General features: G+C 33.3%; 1 protein-coding gene across 2 annotated transcripts in view; it reads right to left on the reverse strand.

Moving 5' to 3' along the window:
* LOC146528098 (uncharacterized) overlaps nucleotides 1-18,296 on the reverse strand; it is a 37,305-nt gene that overhangs the window by 12,308 nt on the left and 6,701 nt on the right. The window contains exon 1 of one of the 2 annotated variants that reach the window (XM_085204910.1): nucleotides 4,184-4,325. The exons of the other annotated variant lie outside the window; for it this stretch is intronic. Coding sequence (XP_085061036.1) covers nucleotides 4,184-4,262 — 79 coding nt within the window. The 5' untranslated portion in view covers nucleotides 4,263-4,325. Of the gene's footprint in view, nucleotides 1-4,183; nucleotides 4,326-18,296 lie in introns of those variants that run through there. 2 annotated transcript variants of the gene reach the window in all.

Here is an 18,296-nt window from a genome sequence, read left to right on the forward strand (position 1 = left end):
TGCGATTACAACTTGGAAGATTAATTTGATTTCATTACCAATTATAAAAAGTGCGGCGTTAAGTTCCGCCTTTTTGTCTTCTCTGCTTTAATTATGCAGAGTCAAAGCCAAAAGCTGAATGGGTAATGAAAGTATATTATTGTTTAGTAAATATCCCATATACCTACTTATTTAATTCGCAATGTTAGATATGTAATCTAGACTACTTTCTACAAATACCTTCCATCAACTATACTCCAACCAAATCCAATAGAAGTTATGATGCAGTGATGATGCATCACGACTGCACTGATGATGCATCACGAATGCGGCGATGATGCGTGGGCACAGCCTCTGATTGTAAACGCGTTTGACGGTTCGATTCCCACTTGGAAAAATGAAATATTTTTATTTCTTCGTTCTGATAAAAAGACTAAATGCGCAGTTGAGTTTCGCTTTCTCGAAAATTGAGTGTAAGTCGGGCAATGGATTCCCTCCCTCCCTATTTAGTCTGTTGTGTGCGGGATACAGCGTGAAGCTAAAGAAAATATAGCTTTCTTTCATGCAAGATAACATGTTTTACCCCGCTATGAGTGGGATACAGAATAGAGCTAAAACGCTTAAGCATTAACATAATAATATTTACAATTAATGCAATTCTTAAATACCGTTTCGGGGGCAGATGTATTTTCACGCATCAATAGTTAAGGGTTGTTTCACACGAGCTTGATCACGAATTAGCGATATGGGGCTATTAAAATGGGGTGTATAATGTGTTTGCCCAGTCGACCGCGTGATTTGTTGACAGTTTAAACTATGGGTAATATACTTAACTATAGGTCACCTGTAGGTAACGTGTTTACCTAAAGCTTAGGTATAATGGTTCACGGTGGCAGAAGATAATAGAAATAAAGTATAACAAGATCGATTGCAGACGACAAATAAATAAATAAATGATAAAATATTAGTACCTAGGTACACAATTCCTGTAGAATACGTGTAGAATTGTGAAGAAGAAGTGGAGTTCTGCCACTCATCTTGCAATGTCTCGAACATTTTGGGGAAAATCGGTAACAGAGTGTATTAGCACTAAATTAGACAGAGGCCTACTATGCGGGATACAACATGACGCTAAAAAAATAAAAAAAGAAGAAATTCCAAAATAATAAGATATATCCTGTAAACATCTTGTGGTACATCGTCTTATAAAGATTATTCATTATCTATAGTACATGATAGACACGCTATTCAATTATATACATACAATAACGATAATTACGATTCTCCGAGCGCGTACGAGCATATGGATAGATGTACAGACAATAATTGTGTGGAATTTTTCTACAATATAAACAAATGAGAATATAATTGTAGAGAATTTATGTTGCTCATTTTGTCTGTAAAAGAACCTAATTAATTATACGGGCGAGCCTTACAAAAAAACTGGTCAAGTGGGAGTCGGTCTCGGCCACCTAGGCTTTCGTACCAATTTGAGAATTGTAGTTCAATGATAAGTACAAGTTATTTATGTTTACAAATTTAACATTGCAGGCGTATGCACTAATTTTATAAAGGACAACTAACGAAAAAAATAAATACATAAAATATGTTAAACTAAATAAAAAGCTAAATGTTAAACTTAAAATAACAATAGGAACTCAATCCATCCATTAACAAGTGTAAATACACAATCCCTACTCATTTCATAATATTTTAATGTTTCTATTAACCCCACTAAGAATTACTAATACAATACAGTATAGTACTGTATTGTTATATATAGGAAAGTTATCTTTTTTTTATGGAAAAAGGACAAGGCAAACGAGCGTTCCGGTCATCTGATGGTAAGTGATCATCGCCGCTCACCTCCCCGTGCAACACTAGATGAGCTACAGGTGCGTTGCCGGTCGCCAAGGTGGAGATAGACGCGCTTTTTGAAGGTGCCCATGTCATAGAGACCTGGAGACTAGGAAGTTCCTACGAAACCGCGCAATAGGGGTGTGCCACGTATCCAGGTGGTGTGGATGATATTTACGTTTGTGACGTACTGTGCAGTTAGGATAGTTATTGTTCATGTAGAATTTCTAGATGGCGATAAGAACCAATATCTTAAATAACTAGAGCGGGATCAAATTAAATAAAAAATTTTAAAATATTGTTTTTATTACTATAAGTCATCAACTTTTTCATACATGCCCCCATTAAATTACTAATATAATATGTATAAACAAAACTATTTTTATTTCAACTTATGACACTTTAGTTAAAATTGTTAATAATAGTTAAGTACATTCAAAATCTGAAATTCGAAACGACAGATAACGTAATTGCTATTGTCACAGATACCATACAATCTGTGACGCAAATTGAAAATGTTTGCGGCGCAACGTCGCGTCGCGTCGCGTATAGCAGTTATTATTAAAAATATATAAACTAGCCTGTCGATTGTAAACGTTGTGGTTGTGGGTTCGATTCCCATTCGAGGAAATTAAATATTTAATATTTTCATTTCCTCGTCAAACATGCAATCTCTTCGTCAAATTCCGCCAATCAACACGCAATGCCTCCAGAATTCGGCGGAGGGGGTAACGGATATGTCCTAATGGGAACGGAGCGTTCCCTCGTCCCATCTGCCTATCCTGCTAAGCACGGGATACGGATAGTCTTGAAATTAAATTCTTCGTTATGGATTATTTATTTTTGGTACATGCATATAAATAAAATAACAAGATGACATAGCAATGCAAGTCCCCTTAGAATTTTTTTTTTACTTTACACATAGGCTAGCTTCTTCTGAATTCTGGAGGCATAAAGTGGCGGAACTAAACGCCGCGCTTTGACTTATTACCAGAGCGAGAAAGTAAAAGTATTAAATATTTCTTAAATATATTTATTACAAAATATGCAAGGGTGTCAGCCTTAAGTATATCCAACGCACTTTATACTTGCGGTTCACACAAAATTCGGTCAAACCGCAAGAAATTGTAAATTATAAACACTGATACGATCGTTTTGTTTTGATGCAAGCAGATTTTAAATATTTTGAATGTTTATTTTTTACCCTCACGGGTAGGCAGAGGGAACCTGAGAAGCTTGTATTAACACACTCCGTTCCCATTTTCCGCTGAATTCTAGAGGCGTTGCGTGTTTAGTGTCGGATCTCAACGCCGCGCTTAGTGTCGTTACCAAAGCGAGAAACATGAAACTAATAAATATTTTATATCCTCGAGTGGGAATCGAATTTGTGCCCTTGCACCACGACGTCCTCAGTTTTTATATAAACGCGTAGTGTTATAATGCATATTAAATAGCCTAACTTAAGATTACAGCCTAGTAGCGCAGTAACACAAGCCTGCGACTGTAAAAACGACGGTTGTGGATTCAATGCTTTAGCGAAATTTGTAAATATTCATCCATTCATTCTTAGCTTATTAGTGAACCTAATAAAAGAGGTAAATACTCGTACATGCATACAATATTAAATATCAATCATAGTGGTCAAACGCGTCGTCGCAAATGGAGCGGCAAAATACGGCTTAGAGGCCTTATTAAGTTCGTGTACCTGTTTACTGATACTTGTTAATGTATTTCTATCTGTTATTGTTTTCAACAAATTCCGTAAGTTTTCAGGTTTTCTTTTCAGTTCCATCTAGTATATCGCACAAAGTAGGGTACGCAAGGGAACCTAGTGTTAATACAGGAGCCGTTTTGTGTAGAGTGGTGAATTCAACGGCGCACTTTGCCTTAACACCAGAGGGAAGCAATGAAAATATACATTTAAATAAATATTAAATTTCCTCGAGTGGGAATCGAACCAGTCGCGTTTACAGTCACACTTGTGCTCCTTCGCCATGACCGGCCTCAAGTTTTTTTTTATTTCCATAAAAACTTTAATTTACATCCAACAATAAGTTTATATGTAGTTTATTTATATTATATTTGTAGATTTTAAAATTATGTACTACTTATTTTTAGTATTAAAAATATTATTCTCATTAGAAGTCAGGAACATAATCGTCAATCATAAATAAAAAAAATTCTTATTATTCAAGATCACATTCAGAAAAAAAATGTTTATTAAAATAGAAAATGGTCTTAAAACCCTTCGTACCACACTCTCCACCAAACTCTCTACATTCGTGAGTGGCGGAATTGCCGCGTGCTATACAACAAGAAGGCTATAAGAGGAGAGCCAAGAAATTACCTTGATTTCTCCCCTGGTTTCTGTTCGCCCTCCCGTTAGTCTCTTGGCTCACCTCCTCCATTTGCCACGAAAATTCCATCTTTTTTTGCTCAATCAAAAAACCATTGTTGAACGCCACTTTACGTTACATCCAAAGCGGAATATGAACACATAATTATAAGTTTATAATAGTTTTTCTTGTAGTTTAGTTTTTAATTATCAAATACGATTTCTGTAACTAATTCATAAAATTTTTCACTCAGAACATCACTCAAAATTAATTTAAAATTTAAATTTCAGTTATGTTTTTATATATTTTTTTAATTTTAATTATTAATATAATAATTTATTAAAAATAAACAAAAAACGTCCGCGTATATTATACACCCAGAAGGCACTGACGGTGTATCCTCGTTCCACCCTTGCGCGAGCGAGCCAGCAAGCGTGACATCTATACGTTAGAAGGAGACAGATATATTTGTCTTTTCATGGTTTTCACGAAAAACATTGGCGGTTAGGGGAAGGTATTGACCAATGGGGTTGATTCAACCTTTACATTGTACTAGCGACCCCCTGAGGCTTCGCCCGCTTAAATTAATTGTTATATTAAAGCCAAATTATACAAAATCTTTTCATAAATTGTAGCCTATGTTGTTTATTCTGATGTACAAGCTATATTATTGTAAAGTTTCATGTTAATCCGTTCAGTTTCCGTCAGTCCAAGTCCAGAGTTTGGAGCCTCGAGGGACGATTCCGACTCGTACTTTGCCGATTTTTAAAGCTTTACGCTGTATTCCTCATATTAAATTTCCAAAATTATAAATTCTAAGCATCCTCAAAATTGTAAATTAATTTATCTGTGTGAGTACAAAGTGTGCAATAACGATACCTAAGAGCAAAAAATCAAAAACAAGTACCGCAAATATGTTGGGGGAAACTTTACCTAAATATTTAATTGGGGGGAATTAATTTATGAATATAGCAAGATTTTCCTATATTGATAGATAGATATAGATCAATAATAAAATTGATATCTATAAGTAATAATCGAACTTGCGACCCAGCTGTCGTGACCCAGTCATACATGATCGCGTCCACCGCCACCTGACGAACGATTAAATTTCACGCGCCATTGCATCCAAAACGGTACAGCACATGTTTTAGGCAAGGTGTTTGATTTGTTATGGCCAAAAAACTTTTTTTATTATAACAGTTTTTATTTAAATTACTAAATGGTGCAGTTGTGACCGTAAAACGGAAAATAAAAGATAGTAAAGCTCTATTTTTTTCGCCAGTGTGGAATGACACACAGGCGTGCAACTGTGAACGCGAATTTAGTGAAAAGTGGGGAACGGAAGTGGCGTAATAGGAACGAAGTGTCTTAATACTCCCGAGTCCCCGAGTTTCCTCTGCCTACCTAGCTATGTGCTGGAATTGACTCTTTCTCTATCTCTCTACATTGAATATATTTCAAAATAAACAATGTAAGGCTATGTGAAAACACTTAAATATATGAATCTATGACCACGTGTCTTGGAAACCACTGGACGGATTTAAATAAAACTTTTTTTTTCGCAGGAAATAGGCTATATTCATTTTGAGAGCTAGTCTAATATATATAATGACACCTTGGTGTGAAGATAGAACTAACGACCATCGTTTTTACAGTAAAAATCTTTGCAACTACGCTACAATGGCATTATATTCTATTTATATCTATTGGATATGAGGAGTATGTTTGGTTCAAAGCGCTAATGTCAGGAACTAAGAAACTTAATTTAAAAAAAGGCTTCCCATGTTAGATATTCAGACAAAACGCGATGTTAAGTTCCGCCTTACAATACATAACATTTCAAAAGTAGCGAACGGAGTATCTTAACACTATATTCCGTGCATATCCTGCTAAACGGGAAAAAGCGTGAAGCCGTGTTTTTATTACTTACAACCCCTCCGATCGCTTTACAATAATTACACTAAACGCTTATTTACGCATTGATCCCTACCCTGAGTTGAATGAATCGCGGTCGTGGGAAGGTGGCGCTACTAATTCGTTTCGCAGGTGGAAAAGCTCCCTTTTATATTAAACTTTCATATTTCTATACAGGCCGTCGAGGCGCAACGGCAAATCGGCTGATTGTAAACGCGACGGATGTGGGTTCGATTTCCACCCGAGGGAAAGAATTCTTTTTTCTCTTTCTGTATCTTATAGTGGGGAATATCTATATTTTATCAAAAAAACTGATACAATTTTCTTTATTTTGTCTTTTTATTGTTTTTTTTTTGTTTTTTACACAATTTATTTAATGGGACTCAAAGCCTCAAGCAGAAAGTTCAATTTATTTAGTTACATATCCTCAAATTGGGAAACGAAACCATCGCATTCGTACAGACAATTCAAAAATGTCTAAGACTGTTTCAAAATTACCAATATATACATCTCAGAAAATCACATTTTTATCGTACAGTCCATTTCGAAAAACTGTTCTTGGGTTCAAAGTTTCACGAATGTGTATGCTAAAAGTTCTAGGAACATCGATATATTTTCAAAATCAATAACCGATTTAGTTGTAAATATATAATTTAAGTTTTCCTTTTACTTTTGTATTTGTGTTGCATGTTTTAGAAACTATTATTTTTGCATGTATTTTATTTACCTTAAATATTTATTATTGGTTGTAAATAAATATTCTTGTAACAATGGTTGATAAATTTAATAAATAAAAAACAGTATTACGATAACGTCATAATTAATATAACAAGTATAAGTAAAACAGTAAAATTAATAAATGTATTATGTCTTCCTGCCAGTTTATAACCTCATAGAATATATCACACGACCTTTTAATGCGGAACATCCGTTATAGATGGATTATTACAAAATATTTTTTTTACTTTTTTAGTAGAGAGTTTGATGCCCACTCAAGGTATATGAAAAAATACCTTTACTTATTTAAAAGTTGGAGCTTATAAAAAAAAGAATATGTTTTTAATTGAATATCTTTATTAGAAATATACACTTTTTTATTAAGAAAATGACGCAGAGTTCCGCTATTCATCATCACAATGTTCCCCACTTAATATCTTAATAATTAATATCCAAACAAAGGAATATCAACATTTTAACTTCATACTCATAGCCACAGTTAAAACAGCAGTCAAATTATCTTAACTTAAACTAGACATTTCATGTTTAAACTGATAAGTTAAACCCATCACTCATACTAAAGTACGACTTAAGTCCTAAACTATAATAGCTAAGCGTAATTAAATTCACATTCTGACATAGCATTGTAATTTCAACGTTTTGGGGGTATAAAATGCAAATTTTGTAATCAATGGGGACGTGGTCGAACACGAGATGGTTGCCATGGTGTTGTTAGTTCGATGCTCGGTTAAAGCATTCGAGGGGATGAAATAACCTTTAGAATTAATTTTAGTGATAAACATTGTTTCTATTATTATTTAATTTTAACTTGAGAAATTTTTGTTGGTTGAAACATGGGTCTTGACTGTTAATCCTTAAACACTATTGGGCTTTTTTTCTTTTTAGTTTTTATGTAGTCGGATTTAGTTTTTTTTATTTTTATCTTTTTGTATATCTCATCATTAAAGGTACTTAGAGAAGTTAGCGATATTATGACTTACTGTCCATTTTCTGGATGATTAGGAGATATGTGGTATTAGGCGAAACTTAACGACGTATTTTTTGTAACCAGATTATGAAAATAAAATAAAAAAGCAGCCACTCAGCTTGCCACTTTCCAAACTTTTAGTGTTGCGTGATGTAGAGTAAAACTGATGGCTGTGCCTTTTGTACCGCCAAAAAGTTAAAATACCTATAAATAAAGTAAATATTTTCGAAAAGAACCACGCAATGCCTCTACAATTCGGTGGAAAGTAAGAAACGAAAATATCTTATTGGGAACGGAGTGTTTCAACACTAGGTTGACAGGTTCCCTCTGCTTACTTTGTGCGTGAAGCTTAAACAAAAAAAAGCTTTGAAACAACATTTTAAAAATAATTGAGGATTTTCCTCATCTCTTAGCAACAATCAAGTTAATTCCTCTCAAATATTATAAGATAATATATTATTTAAATGCGAATATAAAAAAACCAAAGCACAAAAAATATGAATACAACTCGATTTAATCGTTGCTCGCTGACGTAAAATATAGAGACGTCAATATATTAAAAATTACCCACGATCGTAATGTTACTAAGGATAATAATAAAATTATGATAATAATCCATTGAATCGTTCTAATAATTCATATAAATTGGCGATGTTTTTAATGGTCTGTCTGTCTTTATATAGAAAAAGAAATCGATTCTATTTTCATTTTCTTGAATATGTTTTCTAAATACTTTTTAGAAGTTTTATAAAAACTTGATGATAGCGAGATTTGAAAAAATGTTGCTCTGGACTAGAGTGTCACTGTAGACAATAAGAAAAATACACGCAATTGTTGTGGTTTTCATAGTCATTCCTCCTTCTTACATAATAAGACAAACTGCAGAGCTGATATCCACCTCTTAAAATGTTTAAAAATATTACGAAAAGCGGAGAATATAGTGTCTACGAACTACTTAATCATATATGAGAACATCTTAAACATACAAAAAATATAACCAACTCGTTTACACAAAACCGCACTATCATTTTCAAGGCTACTTACTTCTCTATTAATACTTACATACATATATATAGAACTATCTAATATAAAAGATATTGATCAAACATTATATAGGGGGTGGAGCATCCCTTCCAAAGAGGGTTGGCGCGACCAATGGGGTTGTACTGTAAATTGAGAACACGTGAACTGAACTGAATGTCAAAAGTGACGTATAGTCAAAACATTTGTATACAGCGTGTTTAAAATTAGGAAAATTTAAAATTTATATAGCTTGTTATTATTATTTTTATAGCTTCACACTGTATCCCGCATAAAGCATAGTAGGCTTAGGGAACCTGGAAATGTAATGCTAAGAGCTAGAAATAAAACTCAATTCATTCCCCCAACTGGGAAGTCGGCTTAAAAAGGATTACAGGCGCCATTGTACCACGAAGATTGTTTGTATATAATATTCAGGCAATAATATTATTGGACATTAAAGATGATACTATCATATTATTTTTAAATTACACAATAAGATTTTTTTACGACATTCAATAAAAATATAGTAAGAAAAGTAACATTTCTACTTTTGTTAACCGATTTTTTGCATCAAGGCTCCACATACTAAAGCAACAAGCCTTGACATTTATTTAAAAAAAGATCTTTCCTAATACAATGATAATGTGTGTTAATGTGTCAATACAATATTTTAATATAACTTTTGTTTTCACTTTCGCTTCCCGCTGTATCCCGCTTGAGGCGTTGCGTGTTAAGTGGCAGAACTTTGCCTCGATTAAATAATTCAAACCCCTGAATGGAAATCAAACCCGCAACCATTGCGCTTACAGTCACTAGTGCGATTGCGCTACAATATCCTCCTCACACATACCACATACATACCATAATTAATTTAAACATGCTGTATACAAACTACATTAGGTCGCGTGCGGGCTTAACCGCAAAATCGTACGCAGTTACTATATTTTACACAAACAATCTTTCGGGAATCGAACTCTGGTCAACTGCTAGATTTATTTACATATGATAAACATATGCATAAACTCTACCCCTAAATGTATATAAACTACACATTTGTAGTATTATTTAAGACAAACTACTTATATTAATATCTATATCTATACTAATATAATAAAGAAGAGTTTTGTTTGTTTGTTTGTTTGTTTGTTTGTTTGTTTGTTTGTTTGTTTGAACGCTAAGATCTCTGGATCTACTGGTCCGATTTACATTGTTTTTGTTTTGTATGAAAGCTGCATTCTTCAGAAGTGCTATAGGCTATATAACATTACATTACACATATAAACTAATATATTTTAAAGTACTTTCTAATTTGACATGCAATTTATTCTGCCATGTTAATAACAACCGTCGCGTCGCTACGCAACCGTTACCGCGACATTTTGATATTCATCTTTATGAAAACAAATATAATATTCACTTTTAGCATTTTATCTATATTGAAATTATAGTTAACTGTATAAATTTCTAATAAATAATTAAGGAGATGTCACTGATTCGAAATGACCTAGCTTTCGGGCGGCATAATATGAGTATGACCAACGCGAAAATATTCTTATAGTTCAAGCAGGCGTAGCCGCGTCCGGGTCCACTAGTAGTTTTATAAAGGTAAAAAGTTTGTTTGGTTTAACGCATTATTCTTAGAAACTACGAGTATTTATGTACAAAAAATATTTTTATGTTTCATGGGTAATCCATTTATTGAGGTAGGCTATATGCTTTTATTATATGACGGCTACGTTAGACGTTAATTGTACTAATCGTTCCAAAGTAACCCACTATACCCGCCAGTACAAGTATAATTATATATTTTTAGAGCAGATTAGTTATTTTTAAGTGCCAAAATATCTAAATTAACCTACAGCCAAACGTAGTGGGGCACGGAATGTCTTAACACTAGGTTCCCAGGTGCCCTCTGCCTACCTTGCTTCGTGCAGGATACAGTGTGATGCTGTACAAGTATATACGAGTTCCTAACTCATAAACTATCTACTGACAATCAAATGACAGAATCAAATCCATAACTATTATCTAGCAACCTTGATACGAACCTTCAATTACGCGACCACAGCGACTGTGGACGTAGCCAACCGAATATTTGTTGTAATAATATTTTATAAAATTGTTGAGGAAAATATTTATTTACCGACCGATTGTGGGTGAACAAAAAATTTATATGAATAAAAAATGTTTATCATTTGATTATACTTTATATTGATATCAATATGTAGCGATAGAGAAGTACGATCTGTCTAAGCGTTCACATTGTTACTTGTAATTAGTCTATATAATTTAAGTAAAACATAAAAAAATCATAAACGAGTGCAAATAATCATGAATATAATGTTATTTTATCGATAAAAATGTAAATTTCAATCGACTCCTTCCTTTATATTAATACAATGCAATTCATAAAAGTTTTCAAGTTTTCATCAATGTTCTTATGACATCATTACGTAAAATGATCGCTCGTAAATCAATTTTACAAACGACTAATTTCCTTTAGTGCAAATACTTTATATTAAAATTTTCATTTAAATATCCTCATTGTAACGTCACCAGCAATTTATTTTTATTTTACTTTTTAATATTTTTTTTTCCTTATTATTTAACTTATTTTAATTTAAATCAGTTAAGTTTGATTTTAATTCTAAGTAATAATTAGACAACCATGAAAACATTAGCATTTATTAATAGAAGAAATCTAATTACTTTAAATTAGAAAAGTAAAAATCTTATTATGTCTTAAACAACATAAAATATTTTTTATCACTTAGGTAAGTTTTTTATGCCACATAAAAAAATATGGCCAATTTTTTTGTTTTCAATATAAATAGAAATAACCTTAGTTTTTATAGTGAAACCAATCGCAACCTCGTTCTACACAGTCGGTTAAGAAATATGGCCAAGTTCATAGCTGAGGTGTGCATACCTGCTTTATTTAGAGGGCGGTATAACGTTGACATACAAATTAAGGGTACAAATACTGTATGTTTAAATAATTTGACGGCATAGCATTAATGTATTTATTTAAACAAGGGTTATTTCGTTAAAATTAGTTTATATTTAAATTTATGATGGAATTTATCCATCTCGTGCACATTCTTGGTAAACAGAGGTATTTTAGTGACAAATTTCTCTTTGCTACACTTTAACATCAAACGCAATACACAAGAGGTAAGCAGAAGGAACCTAGTATACACTCCCTTCCCCATTTTCCATGCAATTTTTGTGATATTGCGTGTTGAGTGACGGAACTTAGTGTCGCGCGTCGTATACCAGAGCAGGGTGATGAAAATGTTTTAAATACTCACTTGTCCAGGAAAAGTACCCTGTACGTTTTCATAGAAACTTGGCTCTGAGGAACCATGGTTTTAATATTTTCTTCATACGATCTCCAGATGAATAGCCAATGACAGACGGACAATAAAGTGGAAAACCCTAAAACTATTGATATAGAAGAAAACTATTCAAGGCTGTCCTGGTGCAGCGGTACAGCAGCAAACTATAAATCCAATGGTTTTGGATTCGATTTTCTCTCGGGGGAGTAGATTATTTTCATTTCATCGCTCTAATCTAAAAACCGCTGTGTAGAGTTCTGCTACTCAATCCACAATATCTCGAAAATTGAAGAAGAATCGAAAATTCGTGAGGAACGGAGTGTCTTAACATTACATTACCCAAAAAAAAAGAAAAGTCTATTGTCACGCCGTATTACATGACATACATAAGTAGGTATCAACTTTTATGATGAAAAATGTTAAACAATAAAAAAAAACATCTAATAACTGACCATATATAATGCAATTAAGTAAAACGATAAAATATATTATAACTAGAATAAACGTTACATTTATAAGGTGTGGTAAACGAAATTAAAAAATATTTGACTAAAGAGAAGAAAGTAGTTAACATACCATGTTGAGGTAATCGTGGAGGAACACAAAAATGTGACTGTAACACGACGGTTATGGATTCGATGCTCAGGAGAGGGAATGAATTATTATGTCTTTACTCCGGCGCCAAGGCAAAAGCCCGGAGTAGATGATGATGCCGCCACTTAACACGCAATGCAATGCAATCTTAACACTAGGTCCACTACCCTGCTATATACGTATGCCTACCCTGCTATATATATTTTTTTAAGTTACCGCGGAATTCAACACCGCACTTTACCAGAGCGATTAAATTAAAATATTTAATTCATTTCCTCGAGTGGGAATCGAAACCAAAGCCTGTCACGTTAACAGTCGCAGGCTTGGGCCCAGCGCCATGACAACCATCTTTCTTTTCTTCTTTTATGAATAGTAAATTCAAAGAAATCCAATTCAACCGTAACGTTAGTTAACCTTTTGACTTCAATAAGTAATTTCAAAACAAAATATTTGTGTCAGTTAAAATGTCAGTACAATTGTAGCTAACTCTCAAATCGTATGCCCATTACGTACACAACAGGTGTTTAATACAGTGTGCAATGTAAGTTTGCTTATTTTAATTTTTGACTTAGCTTTTCGTGTGGCTTCGCCTGCGTGAAATAAAGTAAATTAAAAACCCCAGATAAAGCCACTATGAAGTAAACAAGCAACTAGAAAAAGCTGATAATCTTAAAAAACCTGAACATATTTTCTCGAATCATAGCTCTTAACTAGCATTATGATTAAGCCACTTTACAAACGAAACAAATACATCAAAATTATGGTTACGGTACAGTTCATGCATTTAGGAGTAACGATGCCACAGACAGCCATACACAGATACACAATAGATATGTCGAACTCATAACACCTCTGTTTTTCGTCGGGAGGTTAAAAAAAGTGTAATTTATCACAATACTCTCCGCGTATCTCTCAAAATATTTTCATATAATGAAATATTTACAATGTCATTTTAATGATAAAAATCGTCGCTTATTGTACTGTCGTAGCAATTTTTTTCTTCGGTCACCCATTGTTCAGTTTTTTGTTCGTGAGAAAAAGATTTTTAATTGTTTTAGCAGTTGGGTAATATATTTACTATGGTCTTTACTTGTCTCGCTCTAACATATGAATTTTATTTTTTTTTCCCTCTCACTCAATATTTTTTTCAGTACTGTGCAAAGATACAACGTATAAATATCTATATAATACGTGAAGCAAAAGTTTCGACCCCATTTTACAAAAATTTGCTTAGGCGGAGGGGTTTGAAATTTGGCACATTTATTTTTTATTTATTTATATGTAGGAGTCCAGAATGCTAATTTTTTTCAATAATAATACTTATAAAGTACATTAACTTAATAAATAAAACATTATACACACTTCCATGAATTCCACAATGTTTTTCCACTTATGTTTATAACGTTGCTATGGCAACGCCAACGTCTACTATTATACGCGTCAATTAATTCTCTAGTAAATAAAATTGAAATATCTCCCTGTGATTTCAAAGTAACTTTGTTTTTCCAATTGCATATTGTACATACGATAACAAAACACAAACAAAAGCAAATTGTCTGTCTGTCTTTCTGTTTTTCCGGGCTTATCTCTGGAACAACTGAATCAATTTTTATAAGACTTGCACTGAAAAATAGAATGTCATGCATCAAACTATAGGCTACTTTATATCTCGGTATTCCCGCGGTATCGGGATTTACGCAGAAAACAAAAACCGCGTTTGTCGTACTCTCGTACTTACCGCTTACTTCGATAGATTAGAAATAACTTGACTTTTCTATGAAATACGACATTTTGTGCGAGCAAAATTAAATATATTCCCAAAACATTTAAATTACGATTTATCTGTAATATCTATACATCTATAAATATCTATAAAAATCACATATATAGTACTCATCAAACAGATAACCTTTTCTTTTGAATCGGTTAAAAATTTATAAAAAAACTTTCGGGTATTTTTCAATCGTTTGATATGCTTTACTACAATATAAATCTGTTAGGGAAATTACAATATAAAGATAACAGTACAAATAAAAATTTTCCTTATTTATTTAGACAAATTATAAACATACATTATGACAAACGTCATAATTGTGGGTTCGATTTGAGTAATCATAAACATAGGCACGGGGTTGAGCTCCACCACTCAATATACTACTCCCCACTCATCGTGTAATTGTCGAGATATTGCGTAACTGAACACCGCAATTAGTCTACTACAGCGGCAAAAAGTAAATAATACCTCAAATACACTAGAAAATAGTGAAAAATGTACCAAGGCTAGGTTTTAGATGACGTTTGCACTAAAGTACTAGTAAATAAGACCTAAATGAGTTACAGCAATTTACAATTGAGCAGTAAATAGCATTCACTTGTTAACTTTGTAGTTGATTCACCGTAAAGAAAAATCAACATGTTCTTTTCTGAAGATCTCAGAAAATATATTTTTTTGTCTTAAAGCATTTTCTGAGTCCATCGTGGCGCAATGGTAGAAGCGTGCGACTGTAAACTCGTCGGTTGTGAGTTCAATTCCCTTTTGAGGGAATGAAATAGCTGTTATTATTATTTGCTTGGTCTGGCTCAAGACGAAACGCGGAGTTGAGTTTCGCCTTTCCAATATTCTATAGAACGGAGTGTCTTAACACTATGTTATATTGACATATATGGCTATATGGTATTACGTCATTATTTCACCAAATGTCAGTTATAAATTATAATATAAACGTTTCCCCAAATGGGAATCGAACTCACAACCATTACTATCTGACTCTATAAGTCAAATAGTAACCAAAACTGCCGTAACCGCATGTCATTAAAGTCAAAAATATTTAAAAAATCATGAATCCTCTAGTTTTTAGTGTTTGCTTAAAACTAAAATAATATTTGTATTTAAATGGCTTATAAATCTTACAGCCACCTTGAACTTTTATTCTATTCAAATGTTTTTATATAACCGTGCATTACTCATACACACGTCATGTTTAACCAAAAACTTATAACTACTAGGTTTTACTTGAAAACAACTAGAGGTCAGTAGTGGCGCAGTAGCACAAGCGACGTGTTGGGGATTCGATTCCAACTCGAGGAAATTTAATATATTACACTTTCATTATCTCGCTCTGGTAATGGCATTCAGCGGAAAATGGGGAACGGAAGTTTTTTAATAGAAGCGGAGTATCTTAATTCTAGGTTCATAAATTTCCTCTGCCTCTTGCCTCCTACTATGGGAGATCGAAACGATTAATGTAATATAACTTATAGCCTTTCTCGATAGTCCATTCGAAATAGTAGTTCCTGAGATTAGCGCGTTCAACCAAACGAACTCACCAAGCTTTATAATATTAGTATAGAATGGAGTTATGTTATCCGCTTGTGGCATACTTCACATATTTTAAAAATTATTGTCAGAATTTTTATTAATATTTATTGACTTTGTAAAGATTATGATATAAACTCCGATTCAAAAAACGTATCAACGCAAAAACATTTTCTTGTAAAATCGTGTTCTTTAAATAAAACATAACTAAAATTAATAATTTTTAATTCAAACTCGAAATAATTTGAATTCTACCTGAAAACTGAAGGTCTTAACACTAAGTTTCTTCTATTTACCGTGTTATGAGGGAACGAGCGTGAATTTCAACAGAATAGTCTATAGACTAAAATAATAGTCCAGGCTATTCATACAGTCTCCCAGATTAAGACATTGCCGGAAGTAGTCTTATCTAGAAACCATGTCAAGGACAATCAAGGCATTGTACAGCAACTTGTTTAACACTTACACGCTTGCCCGCTTTAGAGTTCTATAATAGGGTCGTTTCATAGTTCACTTTGTGTGTTATCTATTGTTTTTATTTGGTTTCACGCTATATCCTGCATATAGCAGGGTACCTAGTGATCAGACACTCCGTTTTTCACCATTCGTTCAGTTTGCTTTTAGTGGTTCAAAACTTTGCTTGTAGTGGCGGTACTCATCGTCGCCCTTTCTGTATACGGGAACGAGGACATGGTAATTAATTCATTTTACCGAGTGAGAATCGAACTCACAACTTAAGCGCCTACAATCTACGCACACATACATAAAAGAACACATACATACATATATAAAAATACACATAAACCACGTCTGTCTGTACATCGATTTGATTTGAATGAGCATACAATAGAGCGGATAGGATTACTTGCACAGTATTGTATAATGCCTGTTACTTCCCCCGGCCCAGTTGAAAGCAATTGGTCAATGGAATGTCTATTAGTTAAGATGTGAGAGTCACATCGGGTATGGTTAACTGGAGAACACAGCTTCGACTCTTGATTGATGCTAATATTGGCTTAATAAGATTTTCTCATTTTGTTGGGGAAAATTAATTAAGATGCGGTCGTAGCAGTTGAGATGTTTATGCTATAGGCTGAAGGATTTGTTTGGTTGTACGCGCTGATCTCAGGAACTACTGGTTCGAATTGAAAAAAAAAAATTGTGTTAATTAACCCATTTATAGGGGAATTTATTTTAAGACCAGTCGTAGCGCAGGGGCGTATGTTGGTAAACGCACCAGGTTGTGGATTCGATTCCCAAATTTTATATTTTCATTTCCTCGCTTGGTTACGAGCTGCAAAAGGCGGCAAAGCGCGGCTATAGGTTCAACCACTGACCGCACGTTGCCTCCAAAATTGGGCGGAAAGTGTCTTAATGAGGAGGGAGAGTCTTCACGCCAGGTTCTCTGGTTTCCTTTGCCGACGGTGCTGTACCCTGCAGGATATAGTGTGCAGCTAAGAAGAAAGTGAAGCTGCATGTGTACAGGCCGAATCTGTATTTAATATCTATAGAGAGTAAATAGTAAGTTAACTATTATTAACTCTTATTCACTTCTATTGACTGACACACAAGGCTAACGATGATTAGAGAAAATTAAATATTTTTCTAAAGATAACTTTTTAATTGAATTAATGTCTAAACTATTAATAATAGTTAATCAATTATTTATATTTTTCATTTCTTTTATGCTAATCCACCCTTGACTCCGTTAAAGTTATTACTGGAATGCTAATAAATCCTAATTGAACAAGATTCATTTTTTCCTCATCTTCCTACTCGGTGGGAATCTACACAATAAATTTATCGAATGAAAGTATTAAATATATTTAATTTCCTAGAGTGGGAATCGAACTTATGCAAAACTGCTCAACTAATTATCATGAAACTTTGTACACATATACTTAGAGAAGTATTTATAAAAAATAATATTAGCCTTTGGTTATAACATAAAAATAATATAAGTTTAAGTGAGCGAAGCCGCGTTTGAGTTTTTAGTAATAAATAAAGTTATCTTCATACAAAAAACATAGTAGTAAAACATAAAATATTTGAACAAACAGACTTCACCATATAAAACGATGTTAGTTACATTTCTAACAATACTGTGAAACGGGTTACTGGCACGTACGGCGAATGATAAATTTACCTTGTTCATTAGAGGAAAGTGTGGATGAAAACTCTTAAGATCTTACATGTTTTAATAGATTTATATTGATTTAAATGGAAATGAG

This window comes from Heliconius melpomene, chromosome 20 (assembly GCF_056956725.1).
Source record: "Heliconius melpomene rosina isolate 202511_hmr_F chromosome 20, ASM5695672v1, whole genome shotgun sequence".
NCBI lineage: Eukaryota > Metazoa > Arthropoda > Insecta > Lepidoptera > Nymphalidae > Heliconius > Heliconius melpomene.